The 22,906-nt window shown below is 49.6% G+C and overlaps 1 protein-coding gene across 1 annotated transcript in view; it reads right to left on the bottom strand.

Moving 5' to 3' along the window:
* LOC137328122 (mucin-2-like) overlaps nucleotides 1–22,906 on the bottom strand; it is a 186,622-nt gene that overhangs the window by 9,370 nt on the left and 154,346 nt on the right. Inside the window, exons 26-27 of the mRNA XM_067994300.1 lie at nucleotides 11,051–11,094; nucleotides 9,858–10,943 (exon numbers count right to left, since the gene is read on the bottom strand). Of these exons, the coding sequence (XP_067850401.1) occupies nucleotides 9,858–10,943; nucleotides 11,051–11,094 (1,130 nt within the window). The remainder of the gene's footprint in view (nucleotides 1–9,857; nucleotides 10,944–11,050; nucleotides 11,095–22,906) is intronic.

The raw sequence follows: 22,906 nt of genomic DNA, 5'->3' as shown, positions 1-22,906 counted from the left end.
CTTTCGGGAAGAGTGACCATAACATGATAGAATTCTTCATTAAGATGGAAAGTGAAGTAGTCCAATCCGAACCTAGGGTCCTAAATCTAAACAAAGGAAACTACGAAGGTATGAGGAGTGAGTTGGCTATGATAGATTGGGAAGCTTCATTAAAAGGCATGATGGTGGATAGGCAATGGCTAACATTTAAGGAACAAATGCATGAATTGCAACAATTATATATTCCTTTCTGGTGCAAAAACACAAAAGGAACAGTGGCCCAACCATGGCTAACAAAAGAAATTAAGGATAGTATTAGATCCAAAGAGGAGTCATATAAAGTTGACAGAAAAAGTAGCAAGCCTGAGGATTGGGAGCAGTTTCGAATTCAGCAAAGAAGGACCAAGAGATTGATTAAGGGGGGAGAGATAGAGTATGAGAATAAACTTGCAAGGAACATAAAAGTGGACTGTAAAAACTTCTACTTCTAAAAGTAAGTTGAAAGAAAAAGATTAGTGATTACAGTCAGAAACGGGAGAATTTATAATGGGGAACAGAGAAATAGCAGAGCAATTAAACAAATACTTTGGTTCTGTCTTCACGGAAGAGGACACAAATAACTTCCCAGAAATGCTAGGGAACCAAGGGAATAGTGAGAAGGAGGAATTAAAGGAAATTAGTATTAATGAAAAAATAGTGCTGGAGAAATTAATGGGACTGAAAGCCGATAAATCCCAGGGCCTGATAATCTACATCCCAGAGTACTAAAAGAGGTAGCCATGGAAATAGTGGATGCATTAGTTGTCATCTTCCAAAATTCTATTGATTATGGAACAGTTCCTGCAGATTGGAGGGTGGCAAATATAACCCCACTAATTAAAACAGGAGGGAGAGAGAAAACAGGGAACTACAGACCGGTTAACTAACATCAGTAGCAGGGAAAATGCGAGAGTCTATTATAAAGGATGTGATAACAGGACATTTAGAAAATATCAACGAGATTAGACAAAGTCAACATGGATTTATGAAAGGGAAATCATGTTTGACAAACCTACTGGAGTTTTTTGAGGATGTAACTGATAGAATAGATAACGGAGAACCAGTGGATGTGGTGTATTTGGATTTTCAGAAGGCCTTTGATAAAGTCCCACATAAGAGGTTAGTGTGTAAAATTAAAACACATGGGATTGGGGGTAATATACTGGCATGGATTGAAAATTGGTTAACAGACAGAGAGTAGGAATAAACGGGTCTTTTTCCGGGTGGCAGGCAGTGACTAGTGGGGTACCGCAGGGATCGGTGCTTGGGCCCCAGCTATTCACAATACATATCAATGATTTGGATGAGGGAACTAAATGTAATATTTCCAAGTTTGCAGACGACACAAAACTAGATGGGATTGTGAGTTGTGAGGAGGATGCAAAGAGGCTTCAAGGCGATTTAGACAAGTTGAGAGAGTGGATAAATACATAGCAGATGAAGTATAGTGTGGATAAATGTGAAGTTATCCACTTCAGAAGGAAAAACAGAAAGGCAGAGTATTATTTAAATGGTGATAGATTGGGGAATGTTGATGTACAAAGGGACCTGGGTGTCCTTGTACACCAGCCACTGAAAGCAAACATGCAGGTGCAGCAAGCAGTTAGGAAGGCAAATGGTATGTTGGCCTTCATTGCAAGAGGATTTGAGTATAGGAGCAAGGATGTCTTACTGCAGTTATACAGGGCCTTGGTGAGACCAAACCTGGAGTATTGTGACCAGTTTTGGTTTCCTTCCCTAAGTAAGGATATACTTGCCATGGAGGGAGTGCAGCGAAGGTTCACCAGACTGATTCCTGGGATGGCAGGACTGTCGTATGAGGAGAGATTGGGTCGACTCGGTCTGTATTCACTCGAGTTTAGAAGAATGAGAGGGGATCTCATTGAAACGTATAAAATTTTAACAGGGCTAGACAGACTGGATGCAGGGAGGATGTTTCCCCTGGCTGGGGGGGGGTCCAGAACGAGGGGTCACAGTCTCAGGATACGGGGTCCGACATTTAGGACTGAGATGAGGAGAAATTTCTTCGACCACAGAAGGCTGTGAAGGCCAAGTCACAGTATATTTTTAAGAAGGAGCTAGACAGATTTCTAGACACAAAAGGCATCAAGGGGTATGGGGAGAGAGCGGGAATATGGTATTGAGATAGAGGATCAGCCATGATCATATTGAATGGCGGAGCAGGCTCGAAGGGCCGAATGGCCTACTCCTGCTCCTATTTTCTATGTTTCTATCCCCTACCATCAACATCCTGGCCATCACTATTGACCAGAAATTCCACTGGAGCTGCCATATAAATGCCATGGCTACGAGAGCAGTTCAGAGGCTGGGTATTCTGCAGCAGGTGGCTCACCTCCTGACTCCCCAAAGCCTTTCCACCACCTAAAGGCTGCACTTTCCACTTGCCTGGATGAGTGCAGCTCCAACAACACTCAAGAAGCTCAACACCATCCAAGACAAAGCAGCCCGCTTGATTGGCACCCCATCCACCACCCTAAACATTCACTCCCTTCACCACCGGCGCACTGTGGCTGCAGTGTGCACCATCCACAGGATGCACTGCAGCAACTCGCCAAGGCTTCTTCAACAGCAACTCCCAAACCCGCGACCTCTACCACCTAGAAGGACAAGAGCAGCAGGCACATGGGAACAACACCACCTGCACGTTCCCCTCCAAGTCACACACCATCCCGACTTGGAAATATATCGCCGTTCCTTCATCGTCGCTGGGTCAAAATCCTGGAACTCCCTAACAGCATTGTGGGAGAACCTTCACCACACGGACTGCAGTGGTTCAAGAAGGCGGCTCACCACCACCTTCTCAAGGGCAATTAGGAATGGGCAATAAATGCCGGCCTTGCCAGCGACGTCCACATCCCATGAATGAATAAAAAAAAGGCATGTGTTGGAGCATCTCCACTTTTCTGGATGGGTGTAGCTGCAACAACACTCAAGAAGCTTGACACCATCCAGGACAAAGCAGCCTGCTTGATCAGCAGCCCATCCATCACCTTTCACATCCTTTTGATTGGGTTTCTGCCTCCTTTAGATTGCAGACAAAGGAATGTCCGAGGTGGCCAATACACATTGGCCCGCTTGTACTGGCAGTAATAATTTCGAGACCATGCAGACTTTCTTTTGAGTTGTGTGCTCTCAGTTTTCCTCAACGTACAAGTTTCAAATCCCACCTGTGTTGACAAGTGGCCCTCCTTAAATTGCCCCACCATACTGTGGATTTCCATTAAAGTTACAGGAGCAACTCTTGCATAGATCTCAAGACATAGCGTGAAAATGTGAGATGTCAGGACAACGCAGCAGGTGACTGACATACTGGGTAAATGGTGTGGTACAGAGGTACCATAAAAACAAAACATAAAAATAAGCAAAAAGCAGAATAATTCAGCGGCCCAGACTGAAACTGATGTCATCCTTGTACAATCAAAATAATTTCTCTGCCCAGTCGAACACATGGAGAGGTTGAATGTCACAACAAGCTACAGCTGTTTGTGTGAGGTGAGTGAATGAAGCAGAGGGCTGAAGATGCTGAATGTTGTCTAATTTACAAAATGTGTTCTGAAGAGGTGAGCCCCTGATTTCGAGTGCAGTGTGGGGGTGCAGGGCTGGCGGGAAGGGCACGTGACAGTGCCGGCGTGAGTCTTGGCCCATTTTAACTCCCAGGCAACATTATCACATCGGAGGATGACTCCTGCCCAAACCAGGTGGGAATCACTCAGTGGCCGGCGGACAGGAGTGGGATTTTGAGCAGTGGGAGGCCGCTGCCGGGGACATAATGTATTGTTGGCCGGCACTAAGGTAAGTGGTCGGGTGAGGTCCGGAGGGGATCACGGTCAGGGGAAGGGGAGGGAAATCCAGGGCAGGAGGAAACCTTCAAAAAAATTAAAAATTCAAACTTTCCTGGGCATCTTCTGGCCATGCTACTGCTTGCCGCCAGATTTCATTGGCAGGTCTGGCACTGTGCGCGACCCGGGGTCAAAACTAAGTCCAAGTCCGAATAATGTCATCGCACCATGACTTTTACATTTTAATGAAGCCCCGACCTGCCTGTCGCGGATTCCTTTCCTGACACCAAAATCAGCACCGTTAAAATGGTGGCTGGCGTGAACACATCAGGAACACGGCGGGAATCAGCCGACCGCCATTTTAACCAACTGCCTCCCCCACTCCCGCAGGAACAGCAGGGTTAAAGTCAGCCCAGTTTTCTTTTTGATGCAGCGGATTTTTTATAAAATTGTTCTTGTGGATGATGCATTGATTGTTTGTCCTTGAGATGGTGGTGCTGGGCCTTCTCCTTGAAATGCTGCAGTACTTGAGGTGACAGTGTGCCCACAAATGTGTTATGCAATGAATTCTGTATTTTGATCTAGCGATGATGAAGGAGCTATGGTGTTTTTCTATGTCAAGCTGGTGTGTGAATTGGAGGGGAGCTTGGTGATGATGGTATTCCCACGAAATTGCTGATCTTGTCCTTCCCAGTGGTAAATGTCACGTGTTGGGATGTGCTGTCAATGCAAGCTTGGAAAATTGCTGCAGTGTATCCTGTAGACAGTACAAACTGCAGCCGCAGTGTCCTGGCGATGAGGAAGGTGGATATCGGGCCAGACTTTACTGTGAGCTGTTCATTAGACTTGCATTTGCCCATAGACTTTCCACAAGCTTTTTGCACAGCAAGTTCCTGTCAGTGGGAGATAGAAACAGTGCAGTGCCCTCCACAGAGCATCTGGGAACTGTGTGAACAGGGCAAGCAACCGTGTATCAATTAACCAATCTGATTGAAGAATCGTTAATGAGCAATGCAGAGTCTGAACCAGGAAGTATAAGTTAGAAGAGTGAATTCAATGTCAAATCAGGTACAGAAAGCGAAAGAAAGAGAGGGAAAGAAAGATTGGATGAAGAGAGAGATAAAAGAAAGGGAAAGAAAAAGAAAAAAAAAATAACATTTTAAAAATAATCTCCAACAACAATTAAAAGCTGAAGGAATGAGACTCCACACTTGTAAAAGTTAATTTTCCATACCAGAGAGGTTGTTTGGCAGTAATGAAGACTTACCACACTGTTAAAAAGGATACTTAGACTGGAATGGACAAGCCCTAACTTTATGTGGTGAGTTTAGTCCTTATCTACCACTTCAGTACAGGAATTTCACGCCATTCAATACATTTGAATGGGGAACCAGATGCCGAGATGCCGTTTTTGCGCAACTTATGGTGGAATGGCACATCTTGGACAGCAAGTTGACAGCCCAAGCCTGGATATGGTCCAGGTCCTGCTGTAAGCTTGACTGGGCTGTTCTGTAATCGGCGGAGTACTGAACGGAGCTGAACAGTCTAGAATCATCATCAAATGGTCCCAATCTTGACATAATGACAAATGATGAATCAGCTGATTGGGTCAAGGATACTGTCCTGAGGATCTCTGGCATTGATATCCTGGGCTGTGATGATTGGCCTCTGACAACCATGACCATCTCATGCATCTTCCAGGAGGCTTTTCTCATTGACCTCAGTTTTCCTGAGGCTCTTTGATGTCAAAGGCAGCTACTCTCACTTCTCTTTTGGCATTCAGCTCTTGTGTTCCTGTCTAGGTAAAGGCTGTGATGAGGCTGAGCTGTTCTGAGTGAAACAAAATTAGTGCAGGTGTGCAGGCTATTGTTTAGTAGGTGTCACTTGATTAGTTCTTCCATCGCTATGTTGATGATAGGAAGGAGGCAGCTGGGTTAATAATTGGCCAGGTTAGATTTTTCCTGCTTTTTTATGGATAGGACATACCTGGGCAATTTTCCATATCGTTGGGCAGATGCCTGCAAAATAGTTGTAATGGGATAACTTGGCTAAACTGTGTAAACGATTTGATGTCGCAAAAATGTAACTACTACCACTTACCAGGCGACAGTATTTGCCCATTTACTGTGCAGCAAAGGATAGTTGTTGTTGGTGAGGAAGGTGCTGCTGTTATTTCACTTTGTTCTGATGTGGTTTCAGTGGTTGTTGTAGTTGTTGTGCTTAATGCAGTGCTTGGAGTTGTTGTTACCGTGCTAGTCTTCAATGGTGTTGTCTCAGCAGTAGTTGTAGCAGTGACAGGAACTGTTTTAGTTGGAATAGAAGTTGTGGGGGTGACTGTTGTTGGTGAAGGAGTAGTTGATGTTATTTCACTTTGTGCTGAGGCAGTTTCAGTGGTTGTTGCAGTTGTTGTGCTCAGTGTAGTGTTTGGAGTTGTTGTTGCCTTGCTAGTCTTCACTGAAGCTGTTCCAGTAGACGTTGGTTTACTGGGATTACTAAACCAGTTAATAGTAAAAGTTACACTGGTGACACTTGTTGGTGAGGGAGTAGTTGATGTTTGACTTTGTTCTAACGTAGTTTCAGTTGAAGCAGCAATTGAAGTGGTTGAGGTCATTGTTGGAGCAGTGAGAGAGACTGTTTTAGTTGGAATAGAAGTTGTGGAGTTAACTGTTGTGGGAGAGGAATCGGTTGATGTGGTTTCATTTTGTTCTGAGATGGTTCCAGTGGTTGTTGCAGTTGTTGTGCTCAGGATAGTGTTTGGAGTTGTTGTTGCCTTTCTCGTCTTCAATAGTGCTGTCTCAGAAGTAGTTGTATCAGTGATAGAGGTTGGTTTACCGGGATTAGTAAACCAGTTCATAGTAAACGTTACTCCAGTGCCTCTTGTTGGTGAGGGAATAGTCGATGTTGTTTGGCTTTGTTCTGATGTAGTTTCAGTGGTTGTTGTAGTTGTTGTGCTCAGTGTCTTGTTTGGAGTTGTTCTTTCCTTTCTAGTCTTCAATGATGTTGTCTCAGCAGTAGTTGCAGAAGTGACAGAGACTGTTTCATTTGGAATAGAAGTTGTTGCGGTGAGTGTTTTTGTTGGTGAGGGAGCAGTCGATGTTGTTTGGCTTCGGTCTGATGTAGTTTCAGTTGCAACAGCAGTTGTTGTGCTCAGTATTCTCTTTGGAGTTGTTGTTGCCTTGCTGGTCTTCAATGATTCTGTCTCAGTAGTAGTTATATCAGTGACAGAGGTTGGTTTACTGGGATTAGTAAACCAGTTAATAGTAAACGGTACTCTGGTGCCACTTGTTGGTGAGGGAGTAGTCAATGTTGTTTGGCTTTGTTCTGGTGTCGTTTTAGTTGCGGCAGCATTTGAAGTGGTTGAGGTTGTTGTTCGAGCAGTGAGAGGGACTGTTTTAGTTGGAATAGTAGTTGTGGGGGTGACTGTTGGTTGTGAGGGAGTAGTCGATGTTGTTTGGGTTTGTTCTGATGTAGTTTCAGTGGTTGTTGCAGTTGTTGTGCTTAGTGTAGTTGGAGTTGAATTTTCCGTGCTGGTTTTCAATGATGTTGTCTCAGTTGTAGTTATAGAAGTGACAGAAACTCTTTCAGTTGGTTTCGACATCCTGGCGGTGACTGATTTTGTTGGTGAGGGAATAGTTGATGTTTGACTTTGTTCTGAAGTAGTTTCTGTTGCAGCAGCATTTGAAGTGGTTGAGATCATTGTTGGAGCAGTGAAAGAGACTGTTTTAGTTGGAATAACAGTTCTGGAGGTACGTGTAGTGGGAGAGGAAGTGGTTGATGTGGTTCCATTTTGTTCTGGGATAGTTTCAGTGGTTGTTGCAGTTGTTGTGCTCAATATAGTGTTTGGAGTTGCTGTTATTGTGCTAGTCTTCAATGATTCTGTCTCAGTAGTAATTGTATCAGTGACATAGGTTGGTTTACTGGGATTAGTAAACCAGTTAATAGTAAACGTTACTCTGGTGCCGCTTGTTGGTGAGGGAGTAGTCAATGTTGTTTGGCTTTGTTCTGATGTAGTTTCAGTCGCAGAAGCATTTGAAGTGGTTGAGGTCATTGTTGGAGCAGTGAGAGAGACTGTTTTAGTTGGAATGTTAGTTCTGGAGGTACCTGTTGTGGGAGAGGAAGTGGTTGATGTGGTTTCATTTTGTTCTGAGATAGTTTCAATTGTTGTTGCAGTTGTTGTGCTCAGTGTTGTAGTTGGAGTTGTTGTTGTCTTGCTTGTCTTCACTGATTCTGTCTCAGTGATAGTTGTATCAGTGATAGAGGTTGGTTTACTGGGATGAGTAAACCAGTTCATAGTAAACGTTACTCCAGTGCCTCTTGTTGGTGAGGGAGAAGTCGATGTCGTTTGACTTTGTTCTGATGTAGTTTCAGTGGTTGTTGCAGTTGTTGTGCTCAGTGTCTTGTTTGGAGTTGTTCTTTCCTTTCTAGTCTTCAATGATGTTGTCTCAGCAGTAGTTGCAGAAGTGACAGAGACTGTTTCATTTGGAATAGAAGTTGTTGCGGTGAGTGTTTTTGTTGGTGAGGGAGCAGTCGATGTTGTTTGGCTTCGGTCTGATGTAGTTTCAGTTGTGGCAGCAGTTGTTGTGCTCAGTATTCTCTTTGGAGTTGTTGTTGCCTTGCTGGTCTTCAATGATTCTGTCTCAGTGGTAGTTATATCAGTAACAGACGTTGGTTTACTGGGATTAGTAAACCTGTTAACAGAAAACGTTACTCCAGTGCCTCTTGTTGGTGAGGGAGTAGTCGATGTTGTTTGACTTTGTTCTGATGTAGTTTCAGTGGTTGTTGCAGTTGTTGTGCTTAGTATAGTTGGAGTTGAATTTTCCGTGCTAGTTTTCAATGATGTTGTCTCAGTTGTAGTTATAGAAGTGACAGAGACTGTTTCAGTTGGTATGGACGTCATGCCGGTGAGTGTTTTGGTTGGTGAGGAAGTAGCCAATGTTGTTTGGCTTTGTTCTGAAGTAGTTTCAGTTGAAATGGCAGCATTTGAAGTGGTTGAGGTCGTTGTTGGAGCAGTGAGAGAGACTGTTTTAGTTGGAATAGAAGTTGTGGATGTAACCATTGTGGGAGAGGAAGTGGTTGATGTGGTTTCATTTTGTTCTGAGCTAGTTTCAGTGTTTGTTGTAGTTGTTGTGCTCAGTATAGTGTTTGGATTTGCTGTTATTGCGCTTGTCTTCACTGATGTTGTCTCAGCAGTAGTTGTATCAGTGATAGAGGTTGGTTTACCGGGATTAGTAAACCAGTTCATAGTAAACATTACTCCAGTGCCTCTTGTTGGTGAGGGAGTATTCAATGTTGTTTGACTTTGTTCTGATGTAGTTTCAGTGGTTGTTGCAGTTGTTGTGCTCAGTGTAGTTGGAGTTGAATTTTCCGTGCTAGTCTTCAATGATGTTGTCTCAGTTGTAGTTATAGAAGTGACAGAGACTGTTTCAGTTGGTATGGATGTTGTGGCGGTGACTGATTTCGTTGGTGAGGGAGTAGTTGATGTTTGGCCTTGTTCTGATGCAGTTTTAGTTGCGGCAGCATTTGAAGTGGTTGAGGTCGTTTTTGGAGCAGTGAAAGAGACTGTTTTAGTTGGAATAGTAGTTGTGGGGGTGACTGTTGGTTGTGAGGGAGTAGTCGATGTTGTTTGACTTTGTTCTGATGTAGTTTCAGTGGTTGTTGTAGTTGTTGTGCTCAGTGTCGTGTTTGGAGTTGTTCTTTCCTTTCTAGTCTTCAATGATGTTGTCTCAGCAGTAGTTGCAGAAGTGACAGAGACTGTTTCATTTGGAATAGAAGTTGTTGCGGTGAGTGTTTTTGTTGGTGAGGGAGCAGTCGATGATGTTTGGCTTTGTTCTGATGTAGTTTCAGTCACGGGAGCAATTGAAGTGGTTGAGGTCGTTGTTGGAGCGGTAAGAGAGACTGTTTTAGTTGGAATAATAGTTGTTGGGGTAACTGTTGTGGGAGAGGAATTGGTTGATGTGGTTTCATTTTGTTCTGAGCTAGTTTCAGTAATTTTTGCAGTTGTTGTGCTCAGTGTTGTGTTTGGAGTTGTTGTTTCTGTACTTGTTTGCACTGATGTTGTCTCAGTAGTAGTTGTATCAGTGATAGAGGTTGGTTTACTGGGATTAGTAAACCAGTTAATAGTAAACGGTACTCTGGTGCCACTTGTTGTTTGGCTTCGGTCTGATGCAGTTTCAGTTGTGGCAGCAGTTGTTGTGCTCAGTATTCTCTTTGGAGTTGTTGTTGCCTTGCTGGTCTTCACTGATTCTGCCTCAGCAGTAGTTGTATCAGTGATAGAGGTTGGTTTGCTGGGATTAGTAAACCAGTTAATAGTAAACGTTTCTCTGGTGCCACTTGTTGGTGAGGGAGCAGCTGGTGTTGTTTGGCTTTGTTCTGACTGAACTTCAGTGGTTGTTGCAGTTGTTGTGCTCAGTATAGAGCTTGGAGTTGTTGTTACTGTGCTAGTCTTCAATGGTGTTGTCTCAGCAGTAGTTGTAGCAGTGACAGGAACTGTTTTAGTTGGAATAGTTGTTGTGGAGGAGACTGTTGTTGGTGAGAAAGTAGTTGATGTTGTTTGGCTTTGTTCTGATGTAGTTTTAGTTGCAGCAGCAGTTGAAGTGCTTGAGGTCGTGGTTGTAGCAGTGACAGGAACTGTTTTAGTTGGAATAGAAGTTGTGGGGGTGACTGTTGTTATTGGTGAGGGAGTGGTCGATGTTGGTTGGCTTCGTTCTGACGTAACTTCAGTGGTTGTTGCAGTTGTTGTGCTCAGTGTGATGGATGGAGTTGTTGCTGCCTTGCTAGTCTCAAGAGTAGTTGTAGCAGTGAGAGAGACTGTTTCAGTTGAACTAGAAGTTGTGGCGGTGACTGCTGTTGTTGGTGAGGAAGAAGTCAGTGTTATTTTACTTTGTTTTGTTGTACTTTCAGTTGTGGTAGAAATTGAAGTGCTAGATGTCGTGGTTGCAATTGTTGTTTCGAAGGCTAATGTTGTACTGGGGACTGTGGACGTCTTAGGAGTGCATGGGTAGACTTTTCTGCTTATTGTTCCATTCACACCGCATGTTGCTTTGATGCACCCTCCAATGCCATCCATCGTGTGGTAGATAACGTCACCTTCATGGAAGGTTTTCCCATCATAAACGCAGGTGCACTCTGAGAAGGAAAAATAATAACAATGACATCAACAATATTCTATCAAATGACTTATTTATAAAAGAATTAAATATCTAAGAAGAGTACATGATGTAGAATGAACCTACCTGATTTGTCATAGATGCAATGTGCTTCGCTGTTTATACACTTGCTAAAAAAATTAACACAGAATATCAGTGACTCATTTTCACTTTCCTTGGAGTACATTAGTTTAATAACATACAATAAATCAACAACAACAACTTGCATTTGTATAGCACCTTTAACGTAGTAAAACATCCCAAGATGCTTCACAGGAGCAATGATCAAACAAAATTTGACACTGAGCCACATAAGCAGGTATGAGGACAGGTAACCAAAAGCTTGGTCAAAGAGATGGGTTTTAAGAAGCATCTTAAAGGAAGAGAGAGAGGTAGAGAGACGGAGAGGTGAAATCACGTCCCACCACCACAGAGAAACCACCTGCTCGGTGACATCACGTCCCACCGTCACAGAGAAACCACCTGCTCGGTGACATCACATCCCACCGTCACAGAGAAACCACCTGCTCGGTGACATCACGTCCCACCACCACAGAGAAACCACCTGCTCGGTGACATCACATCCCACCGTCACAGAGAAACCACCTGCTCGGTGACATCACATCCCACCGTCACAGAGAAACCACCTGCTCGGTGACATCACGTCCCACCGCCACAGAGAAACCACCTGCTCGGTGACATCACGTCCCATCACCACAGAGAAACCACCTGCTCGGTGACATCACATCCCACCGTCACAGAGAAACCACCTGCTCGGTGACATCACGTCCCATCACCACAGAGAAACCACCTGCTCGGTGACATCACGTCCCACCGTCACAGAGAAACAACCTGCTCGGTGACATCACGTCCCACCGTCACAGAGAAACCACCTGCTCGGTGACATCACGTCCCACCGTCACAGAGAAACAACCTGCTCGGTGACATCACATCCCACCATCACAGAGAAACCACCTGCTCGGTGACATCACATCCCACCGTCACAGAGAAACCACCTGCTCGGTGACATCACATCCCACCGTCACAGAGAAACCACCTGCTCGGTGACATCACATCCCACCGTCACAGAGAAACCACCTGCTCGGTGACATCACATCCCACCACCACAGAGAAACCACCTGCTCGGTGACATCACGTCCCACCACCACAGAGAAACCACCTGCTCGGTGACATCACATCCCACCGTCACAGAGAAACCACCTGCTCGGTGACATCACATCCCACCGTCACAGAGAAACCACCTGCTCGGTGACATCACATCCCACCACCACAGAGAAACCACCTGCTCGGTGACATCACATCCCACCACCACAGAGAAACCACCTGCTCGGTGACATCACATCCCACCGTCACAGAGAAACCACCTGCTCGGTGACATCACGTCCCACCGTCACAGAGAAACCACCTGCTCGGTGACATCACATCCCACCGTCACAGAGAAACCACCTGCTCGGTGACATCACGTCCCACCACCACAGAATAAACCACCTGCTCGGTGACATCACGTCCCACCGTCACGGAGAAACCACCTGCTCGGTGACATCACGTCCCACCGTCACAGAGAAACCACCTGCTCGGTGACATCACATCCCACCGTCACAGAGAAACCACCTGCTCGGTGACATCACGTCCCACCACCACAGAATAAACCACCTGCTCGGTGACATCACGTCCCACCGTCACGGAGAAACCACCTGCTCGGTGACATCACATCCCACCGTCACAGAGAAACCACCTGCTCGGTGACATCACATCCCACCGTCACAGAGAAACCACCTGCTCGGTGACATCACATCCCACCGTCACAGAATAAACCACCTGCTCGGTGACATCACATCCCACCGTCACAGAGAAACCACCTGCTCGGTGACATCACGTCCCACCGTCACAGAGAAACCACCTGCTCGGTGACATCACGTCCCACCGTCACAGAGAAACCACCTGCTCGGTGACATCACATCCCACCGTCACAGAGAAACCACCTGCTCGGTGACATCACATCCCACCGTCACAGAATAAACCACCTGCTCGGTGACATCACGTCCCATCACCACAGAGAAACCACCTGCTCGGTGACATCACATCCCACCGTCACAGAGAAACCACCTGCTCGGTGACATCACATCCCACCACCACAGAGAAACCACCTGCTCGGTGACATCACATCCCACCACCACAGAGAAACCACCTGCTCGGTGACATCACATCCCACCGTCACAGAGAAACCACCTGCTCGGTGACATCACATCCCACCACCACAGAATAAACCACCTGCTCGGTGACATCACATCCCACCGTCACAGAGAAACCACCTGCTCGGTGACATCACATCCCACCGTCACAGAGAAACCACCTGCTCGGTGACATCACGTCCCACCACCACAGAGAAACCACCTGCTCGGTGACATCACGTCCCACCGTCACAGAATAAACCACCTGCTCGGTGACATCACATCCCACCGTCACAGAGAAACCACCTGCTCGGTGACATCACGTCCCACCGTCACAGAGAAACCACCTGCTCGGTGACATCACGTCCCACCGTCACAGAGAAACCACCTGCTCGGTGACATCACGTCCCACCGTCACAGAGAAACCACCTGCTCGGTGACATCACATCCCCCCGTCACAGAATAAACCACCTGCTCGGTGACATCACATCCCACCGTCACAGAGAAACCACCTGCTCGGTGACATCACATCCCACCGTCACAGAATAAACCACCTGCTCGGTGACATCACATCCCACCGTCACAGAGAAACCACCTGCTCGGTGACATCACATCCCACCGTCACAGAGAAACCACCTGCTCGGTGACATCACATCCCACCGTCACAGAGAAACCACCTGCTCGGTGACATCACATCCCACCGTCACAGAGAAACCACCTGCTCGGTGACATCACATCCCACCGTCACAGAATAAACCACCTGCTCGGTGACATCACATCCCACCGTCACAGAGAAACCACCTGCTCGGTGACATCACATCCCACCGTCACAGAATAAACCACCTGCTCGGTGACATCACATCCCACCGTCACAGAGAAACCACCTGCTCGGTGACATCACATCCCACCGTCACAGAATAAACCACCTGCTCGGTGACATCACATCCCACCGTCACAGAGAAACCACCTGCTCGGTGACATCACATCCCACCACCACAGAGAAACCACCTGCTCGATGACATCACATCCCACCGTCACAGAGAAACCACCTGCTCGGTGACATCACATCCCACCGTCACAGAGAAACCACCTGCTCGGTGACATCACATCCCACCGTCACAGAGAAACCACCTGCTCAGTGACATCACATCCCACCGTCACAGAATAAACCACCTGCTCGGTGACATCACGTCCCACCGTCACAGAGAAACCACCTGCTCGGTGACATCACATCCCACCGTCACAGAATAAACCACCTGCTCGGTGACATCACGTCCCACCGTCACAGAGAAACCACCTGCTCGGTGACATCACATCCCACCGTCACAGAGAAACCACCTGCTCGGTGACATCACGTCCCACCGTCACAGAGAAACCACCTGCTCGATGACATCACATCCCACCGTCACAGAGAAACCACCTGCTCGGTGACATCACATCCCACCGTCACAGAGAAACCACCTGCTCGGTGACATCACATCCCACCGTCACAGAGAAACCACCTGCTCGGTGACATCACGTCCCACCGTCACAGAGAAACCACCTGCTCGGTGACATCACGTCCCACCGTCACAGAGAAACCACCTGCTCGGTGACATCACAACCCACCGTCACAGAATAAACCACCTGCTCGGTGACATCACATCCCACCATCACAGAGAAACCACCTGCTCGGTGACATCACGTCCCACCGTCACAGAATAAACCACCTGCTCGGTGACATCACATCCCATCACCACAGAGAAACCACCTGCTCGGTGACATCACGTCCCACCGTCACAGAGAAACCACCTGCTCGGTGACATCACGTCCCACCGTCACAGAGAAACCACCTGCTCGGTGACATCACATCCCACCGCCACAGAGAAACCACCTGCTCGGTGACATCACGTCCCACCGTCACAGAATAAACCACCTGCTCGGTGACATCACGTCCCACCGTCACAGAATAAACCACCTGCTCGGTGACATCACATCCCACCGTCACAGAGAAACCACCTGCTCGGTGACATCACGTCCCACCGTCACAGAGAAACCACCTGCTCGGTGACATCACATCCCACCGTCACAGAATAAACCACCTGCTCGGTGACATCACATCCCACCGTCACAGAATAAACCACCTGCTCGGTGACATCACATCCCACCGTCACAGAGAAACCACCTGCTCGGTGACATCACATCCCACCGTCACAGCGAAACCACCTGCTCGGTGACATCACATCCCACCGTCACAGCGAAACCACCTGCTCGGTGACATCACATCCCACCGTCACAGAGAAACCACCTGCTCGGTGACATCACATCCCACCACCACAGAATAAACCACCTGCTCGGTGACATCACATCCCACCACCACAGAGAAACCACCTGCTCGGTGACATCACGTCCCACCGTCACAGAGAAACCACCTGCTCGGTGACATCACATCCCACCGTCACAGAATAAACCACCTGCTCGGTGACATCACATCCCACCGTCACAGAGAAACCACCTCCTCGGTGACATCACATCCCACCGTCACAGAGAAACCACCTCCTCGGTGACATCACATCCCATCACCACAGAGAAACCACCTGCTCGGTGACATCACATCCCACCGTCACAGAGAAACCACCTGCTCGGTGACATCACATCCCATCACCACAGAGAAACCACCTGCTCGGTGACATCACATCCCACCACCACAGAGAAACCACCTGCTCGGTGACATCACATCCCACCGTCACAGAGAAACCACCTGCTCGGTGACATCACGTCCCACCGTCACAGAGAAACCACCTGCTCGATGACATCACGTCCGACCGTCACAGAGAAACCACCTGCTCGGTGACATCACGTCCCATCACCACAGAGAAACCACCTGCTCGGTGACATCACATCCCATCACCACAGAGAAACCACCTGCTCGGTGACATCACGTCCCACCGTCACAGAATAAACCACCTGCTCGGTGACATCACATCCCACCGTCACAGAGAAACCACCTGCTCGGTGACATCACATCCCACCGTCACAGAATAAACCACCTGCTCGGTGACATCACATCCCATCACCACAGAGAAACCACCTGCTCGGTGACATCACATCCCACCGTCACAGAATAAACCACCTGCTCGGTGACATCACATCCCACCGTCACAGAGAAACCACCTGCTCGGTGACATCACATCCCACCGTCACAGAATAAACCACCTGATCGGTGACATCACATCCCACCGTCACAGAGAAACCACCTGCTCGGTGACATCACATCCCACCGCCACAGAATAAACCACCTGCTCGGTGACATCACATCCCACCGTCACAGAGAAACCACCTGCTCGGTGACATCACATCCCACCGTCACAGAGAAACCACGTGCTCGGTGACATCACATCCCACCGTCACAGAATAAACCACCTGCTCGGTGACATCACGTCCCATCACCACAGAGAAACCACCTGCTCGGTGACATCACATCCCACCGTCACAGAGAAACCACCTGCTCGGTGACATCACGTCCCACCGTCACAGAGAAACCACCTGCTCGGTGACATCACGTCCCACCGTCACAGAGAAACCACCTGCTCGGTGACATCACATCCCACCGTCACAGAGAAACCACCTGCTCGGTGACATCACATCCCACCGTCACAGAGAAACCACCTGCTCGGTGACATCACATCCCACCGTCACAGAATAAACCACCTGCTTGGTGACATCACATCCCACCGTCACAGAGAAACCACCTGCTCGGTGACATCACGTCCCACCGTCACAGAATAAACCACCTGCTCGGTGACATCACGTCCCACCGTCACAGAGAAACCACCTGCTCGGTGACATCACATCCCACCGTCACAGAGAAACCACCTGCTCGGTGACATCACATCCCACCGTCACAGAATAAACACCTGCTCGGTGACATCACATCCCACCGTCACAGAATAAACACCTGCTCGGTGACATCACATCCCACCACCACAGAGAAACCACCTGCTCGGTGACATCACATCCCACCGTCACAGAGAAACCACCTGCTCGGTGACATCACATCCCACCGTCACAGAGAAACCACCTGCTCGGTGACATCACGTCCCACCGTCACAGAGAAACCACCTGCTCGGTGACATCACATCCCACCGTCACAGAGAAACCACCTGCTCGGTGACATCACGTCCCACCGTCACAGAGAAACCACCTGCTCGGTGACATCACGTCCCACCGTCACAGAGAAACCACCTGCTCGGTGACATCACATCCCACCGTCACAGAGAAACCACCTGCTCGGTGACATCACGTCCCACCGTCACAGAGAAACCACCTGCTCGGTGACATCACATCCCACCGTCACAGAATAAACCACCTGCTCGGTGACATCACATCCCACCGTCATAGAGAAACCACCTGCTCGGTGACATCACGTCCCACCGTCACAGAGAAACCACCTGCTCGGTGACATCACATCCCACCGCCACAGAGAAACCACCTGCTCGGTGACATCACATCCCACCGTCACAGAATAAACCACCTGCTCGGTAACATCACGTCCCACCGTCACAGAGAAACAACCTGCTCGGTAACATCACGTCCCACCGTCACAGAGAAACCACCTGCTCGGTGACATCACATCCCACCGTCATAGAGAAACCACCTGCTCGGTGACATCACGTCCCACCGTCACAGAATAAACCACCTGCTCGGTGACATCACAACCCACCACCACAGAGAAACCACCTGCTCGGTGACATCACGTCCCACCACCACAGAGAAACCACCTGCTCGGTGACATCACGTCCCACCGCCATAGAGAAACCACCTGCTCGGTGACATCACGTCCCACCGTCACAGAGAAACCACCTGCTCGGTGACATCACATCCCACCGTCACAGAGAAACCACCTGCTCGATGACATCACGTCCCATCACCACAGAGAAACCACCTGCTCAGTGACATCACATCCCACCGTCACAGAATAAACCACCTGCTCGATGACATCACGTCCCACCGTCACAGAGAAACCACCTGCTCGATGACATCACGTCCCACCGTCACAGAGAAACCACCTGCTCGATGACATCACATCCCACCGTCACCGAGAAACCACCTGCTCGGTGACATCACGTCCCACCGTCACAGAATAAACCACCTGCTCGGTGACATCACGTCCCACCGTCACAGAATAAACCACCTTCTCGGTGACATCACGTCCCACCGTCACAGAGAAACCACCTGCTCGGTGACATCACATCCCACCGTCACAGAGAAACCACCTGCTCGGTGACATCACATCCCACCGTCACAGAGAAACCACCTGCTCGGTGACATCACGTCCCACCGTCACAGAATAAACCACCTGCTCGGTGACATCACGTCCCACCGTCACAGAATAAACCACCTTCTCGGTGACATCACATCCCACCGTCACAGAATAAACCACCTGCTCGGTGACATCACGTCCCACCGTCACAGAATAAACCACCTTCTCGGTGACATCACATCCCACCGTCACAGAGAAACCACCTGCTCGGTGACATCACAACCCACCGTCACAGAGAAACCACCTGCTCGGTGACATCACATCCCACCACCACAGAGAAACCACCTGCTCGGTGACATCACATCCCACCGTCACAGAGAAACCACCTGCTCGGTGACATCACGTCCCACCGCCATAGAGAAACCACCTGCTCGGTGACATCACATCCCACCGTCAAAGAGAAACCACCTGCTCGGTGACATCACATCCCACCGTCAAAGAGAAACCACCTGCTCGGTGACATCACATCCCACCGTCATTGAATAAACCACCTGCTCGGTGACATCACGTCCCACCGTCACAGATTAAACCACCTGCTCGGTGACATCACATCCCACCGTCACAGAGAAACCACCTGCTCGGTGACATCACATCCCACCGTCACAGAATAAACCACCTGCTCGGTGACATCACATCCCACCGTCACAGAGAAACCACCTGCTCGGTGACATCACATCCCACCGTCACAGAATAAACCACCTGCTCGGTGACATCACATCCCACCGTCACAGAATAAACCACCTGCTCGGTGACATCACATCCCACCGTCACAGAGAAACCACCTGCTCGGTGACATCACATCCCACCGTCACAGAGAAACCACCTGCTCGGTGACATCACATCCCACCGTCACAGAGAAACCACCTGCTCGGTGACATCACATCCCACCGTGACAGAATAAACCACCTGTTCGGTGACATCACGTCCCACCGTCAAAGTGAAACCACCTGCTCGGTGACATCACGTCCCACCGTCACAGAATAAACCACCTGCTCGGTAACATCACGTCCCACCGTCACAGAGAAACCACCTGCTCGGTGACATCACGTCCCATCACCACAGAGAAACCACCTGCTCGGTGACATCACGTCCCACCGTCACAGAGAAACCACCTGCTCGGTGACATCACATCCCACCGTCACAGAGAAACCACCTGCTCGGTGACATCACGTCCCACCGTCACAGAGAAACCACCTGCTCGGTGACATCACGTCCCACCGTCACAGAATAAACCACCTGCTCGGTGACATCACGTCCCACCGTCACAGAATAAACCACCTGCTCGGTGACATCACATCCCACCGTCACAGAATAAACCACCTGCTCGGTGACATCACGTCCCACCGTCACAGAGAAACAACCTGCTCGGTGACATCACATCCCACCTTCACAGAGAAACCACCTGCTCGGTGACATCACATCCCACCATCAAAGAGAAACCACCTGCTCGGTGACATCACGTCCCACCGTCACAGAATAAACCACCTGCTCGGTGACATCACGTCCCACCGTCACAGAGAAACCACCTGCTCGGTGACATCACATCCCACCATCAAAGAGAAACCACCTGCTCGGTGACATCACGTCCCACCGTCACAGAGAAACCACCTGCTCGGTGACATCACATCCCACCGTCACAGAGAAACCACCTGCTCGGTGACATCACATCCCACCACCACAGAGAAACCACCTGCTCGGTGACATCACATCCCACCGTCACAGAGAAACAACCTGGTCGGTGACATCACATCCCACCGTCACAGAGAAACCACCTGCTCGGTGACATCACATCCCACCGTCACAGAATAAACCACCTGCTCGGTGACATCACGTCCCACCGTCACAGAGAAACCACCTGCTCGGTGACATCACATCCCACCGTCACAGAGAAACCACCTGCTCGGTGACATCACGTCCCACCGTCACAGAGAAACCAACTGCTCGGTGACATCACATCCCACCACCACAGAATAAACCACCTGCTCGGTGACATCACATCCCACCGTCACAGAGAAACCACCTGCTCGGTGACATCACATCCCACCGTCACAGAGAAACCACCTGCTCGGTGACATCACGTCCCACCGTCACAGAGAAACCACCTGCTCGGTGACATCACATCCCACCGTCACAGAGAAACCACCTGCTCGGTGACATCACATCCCACCGTCACAGAGAAACCACCTGCTCGGTGACATCACATCCCACCGTCACAGAGAAACCACCTGCTCGGTGACATCACATCCCACCGTGACAGAATAAACCACCTGCTCGGTGACATCACATCCCACCGTCACAGAGAAACCACCTGCTCGGTGACATCACGTCCCACCGTCACAGAGAAACCACCTGCTCGGTGACATCACATCCCACCGTCACAGCGAAACCACCTGCTCGGTGACATCACGTCCCACCGCCACAGAGAAACCACCTGCTCGGTGACATCACATCCCACCGTCACAGAGAAACCACCTGCTCGGTGACATCACGTCCCACCGTCACAGAGAAACCACCTGCTCGGTGACATCACATCCCACCGTCACAGCGAAACCACCTGCTCGGTGACATCACGTCCCACCGCCACAGAGATACCACCTGCTCGGTGACATCACATCCCACCGTCACAGAATAAACCACCTGCTCGGTGACATCACGTCCCACCGTCACAGAGAAACCACCTGCTCGGTGACATCACATCCCACCGTCACAGAATAAACCACCTGCTCGGTGACATCACGTCCCACCATCACAGAGAAACCACCTGCTCGGTGACATCACGTCCCACCGTCACAGAGAAACCACCTGCTCGGTGACATCACGTCCCACCGTCACAGAATAAACCACCTGCTCGGTGACATCACATCCCACCGTCACAGAGAAACCACCTGCTCGGTGACATCACGTCCCACCACCACAGAGAAACCACCTGCTCGGTGACATCACATCCCACCGTCACAGAGAAACCACCTGCTCGGTGACATCACGTCCCACCGTCACAGAGAAACCACCTGCTCGGTGACATCACGTCCCACCGTCACAGAGAAACCACCTGCTCGGTGACATCACGTCCCACCGTCACAGAGAAACCACCTGCTCGGTGACATCACGTCCCACCGTCACAGAGAAACCACCTGCTCGGTGACATCACATCCCACCGTCACAGAATAAACCACCTGCTCGGTGACATCACGTCCCACCATCACAGAATAAACCACCTTCTCGGTGACATCACATCCCACCGTCACAGAGAAACCACCTGCTCGGTGACATCACGTCCCACCGTCACAGAGAAACCACCTGCTCGGTGACATCACATCCCACCGTCACAGAGAAACCACCTGCTCGGTGACATCACATCCCACCGTCACAGAGAAACCACCTGCTCGGTGACATCACATCCCACCGTCACAGAGAAACCACCTGCTCGGTGACATCACGTCCCACCGTCACAGAGAAACCACCTGCTCGGTGACATCACATCCCACCGTCACAGAGAAACCACCTGCTCGGTGACATCACATCCCACCGTCACAGAATAAACCACCTGCTCGGTGACATCACATCCCACCGTCACAGAGAAACCACCTGCTCGGTGACATCACATCCCACCGTCACAGAGAAACCACCTGCTCGGTGACATCACATCCCACCGTCACAGAATAAACCACCTGCTCGGTGACATCACATCCCACCGTCACAGAGAAACCACCTGCTCGGTGACATCACGTCCCACCGTCACAGAGAAACCACCTGCTCGGTGACATCACATCCCACCGTCACAGAGAAACCACCTGCTCGGTGACATCACAACCCACCGTCACAGAGAAACCACCTGCTCGGTGACATCACGTCCCACCGCCATAGAGAAACCACCTGCTCGGTGACATCACATCCCACCGTCAAAGAGAAACCACCTGCTCGGTGACATCACATCCCACCCTCAAAGAGAAACCACCTGCTCGGTGACATCACATCCCACCGCCATAGAGAAACCACCTGCTCGGTGACATCACGTCCCACCGTCACAGATTAAACCACCTGCTCGGTGACATCACGTCCCACCGTCACAGATTAAACCACCTGCTCGGTGACATCACATCCCACCGTCACAGAGAAACCACCTGCTCGGTGACATCACATCCCACCGTCACAAAGAAACCACCTGCTCGGTGACATCACATCCCACCGTCACAGAATAAACCACCTGCTCGGTGACATCACATCCCACCGTCACAGAGAAACCACCTGCTCGGTGACATCACATCCCACCGTCACAGAGAAACCACCTGCTCGGTGACATCACGTCCCACCGTCACAGAATAAACCACCTGCTCGGTGACATCACATCCCACCGTCACAGAATAAACCACCTGCTCGGTGACATCACATCCCACCGTCACAGAATAAACCACCTGCTCGGTGACTTCACATCCCACCGTCACAGAGAAA

The sequence above is a fragment of the Heptranchias perlo genome, chromosome 12, assembly GCF_035084215.1.
Source record: "Heptranchias perlo isolate sHepPer1 chromosome 12, sHepPer1.hap1, whole genome shotgun sequence".
Classification (NCBI taxonomy): domain Eukaryota; kingdom Metazoa; phylum Chordata; class Chondrichthyes; order Hexanchiformes; family Hexanchidae; genus Heptranchias; species Heptranchias perlo.
Note: the sequence above shows the minus strand (reverse complement) of the source record. Positions and strands in the feature narration are given on the sequence as shown.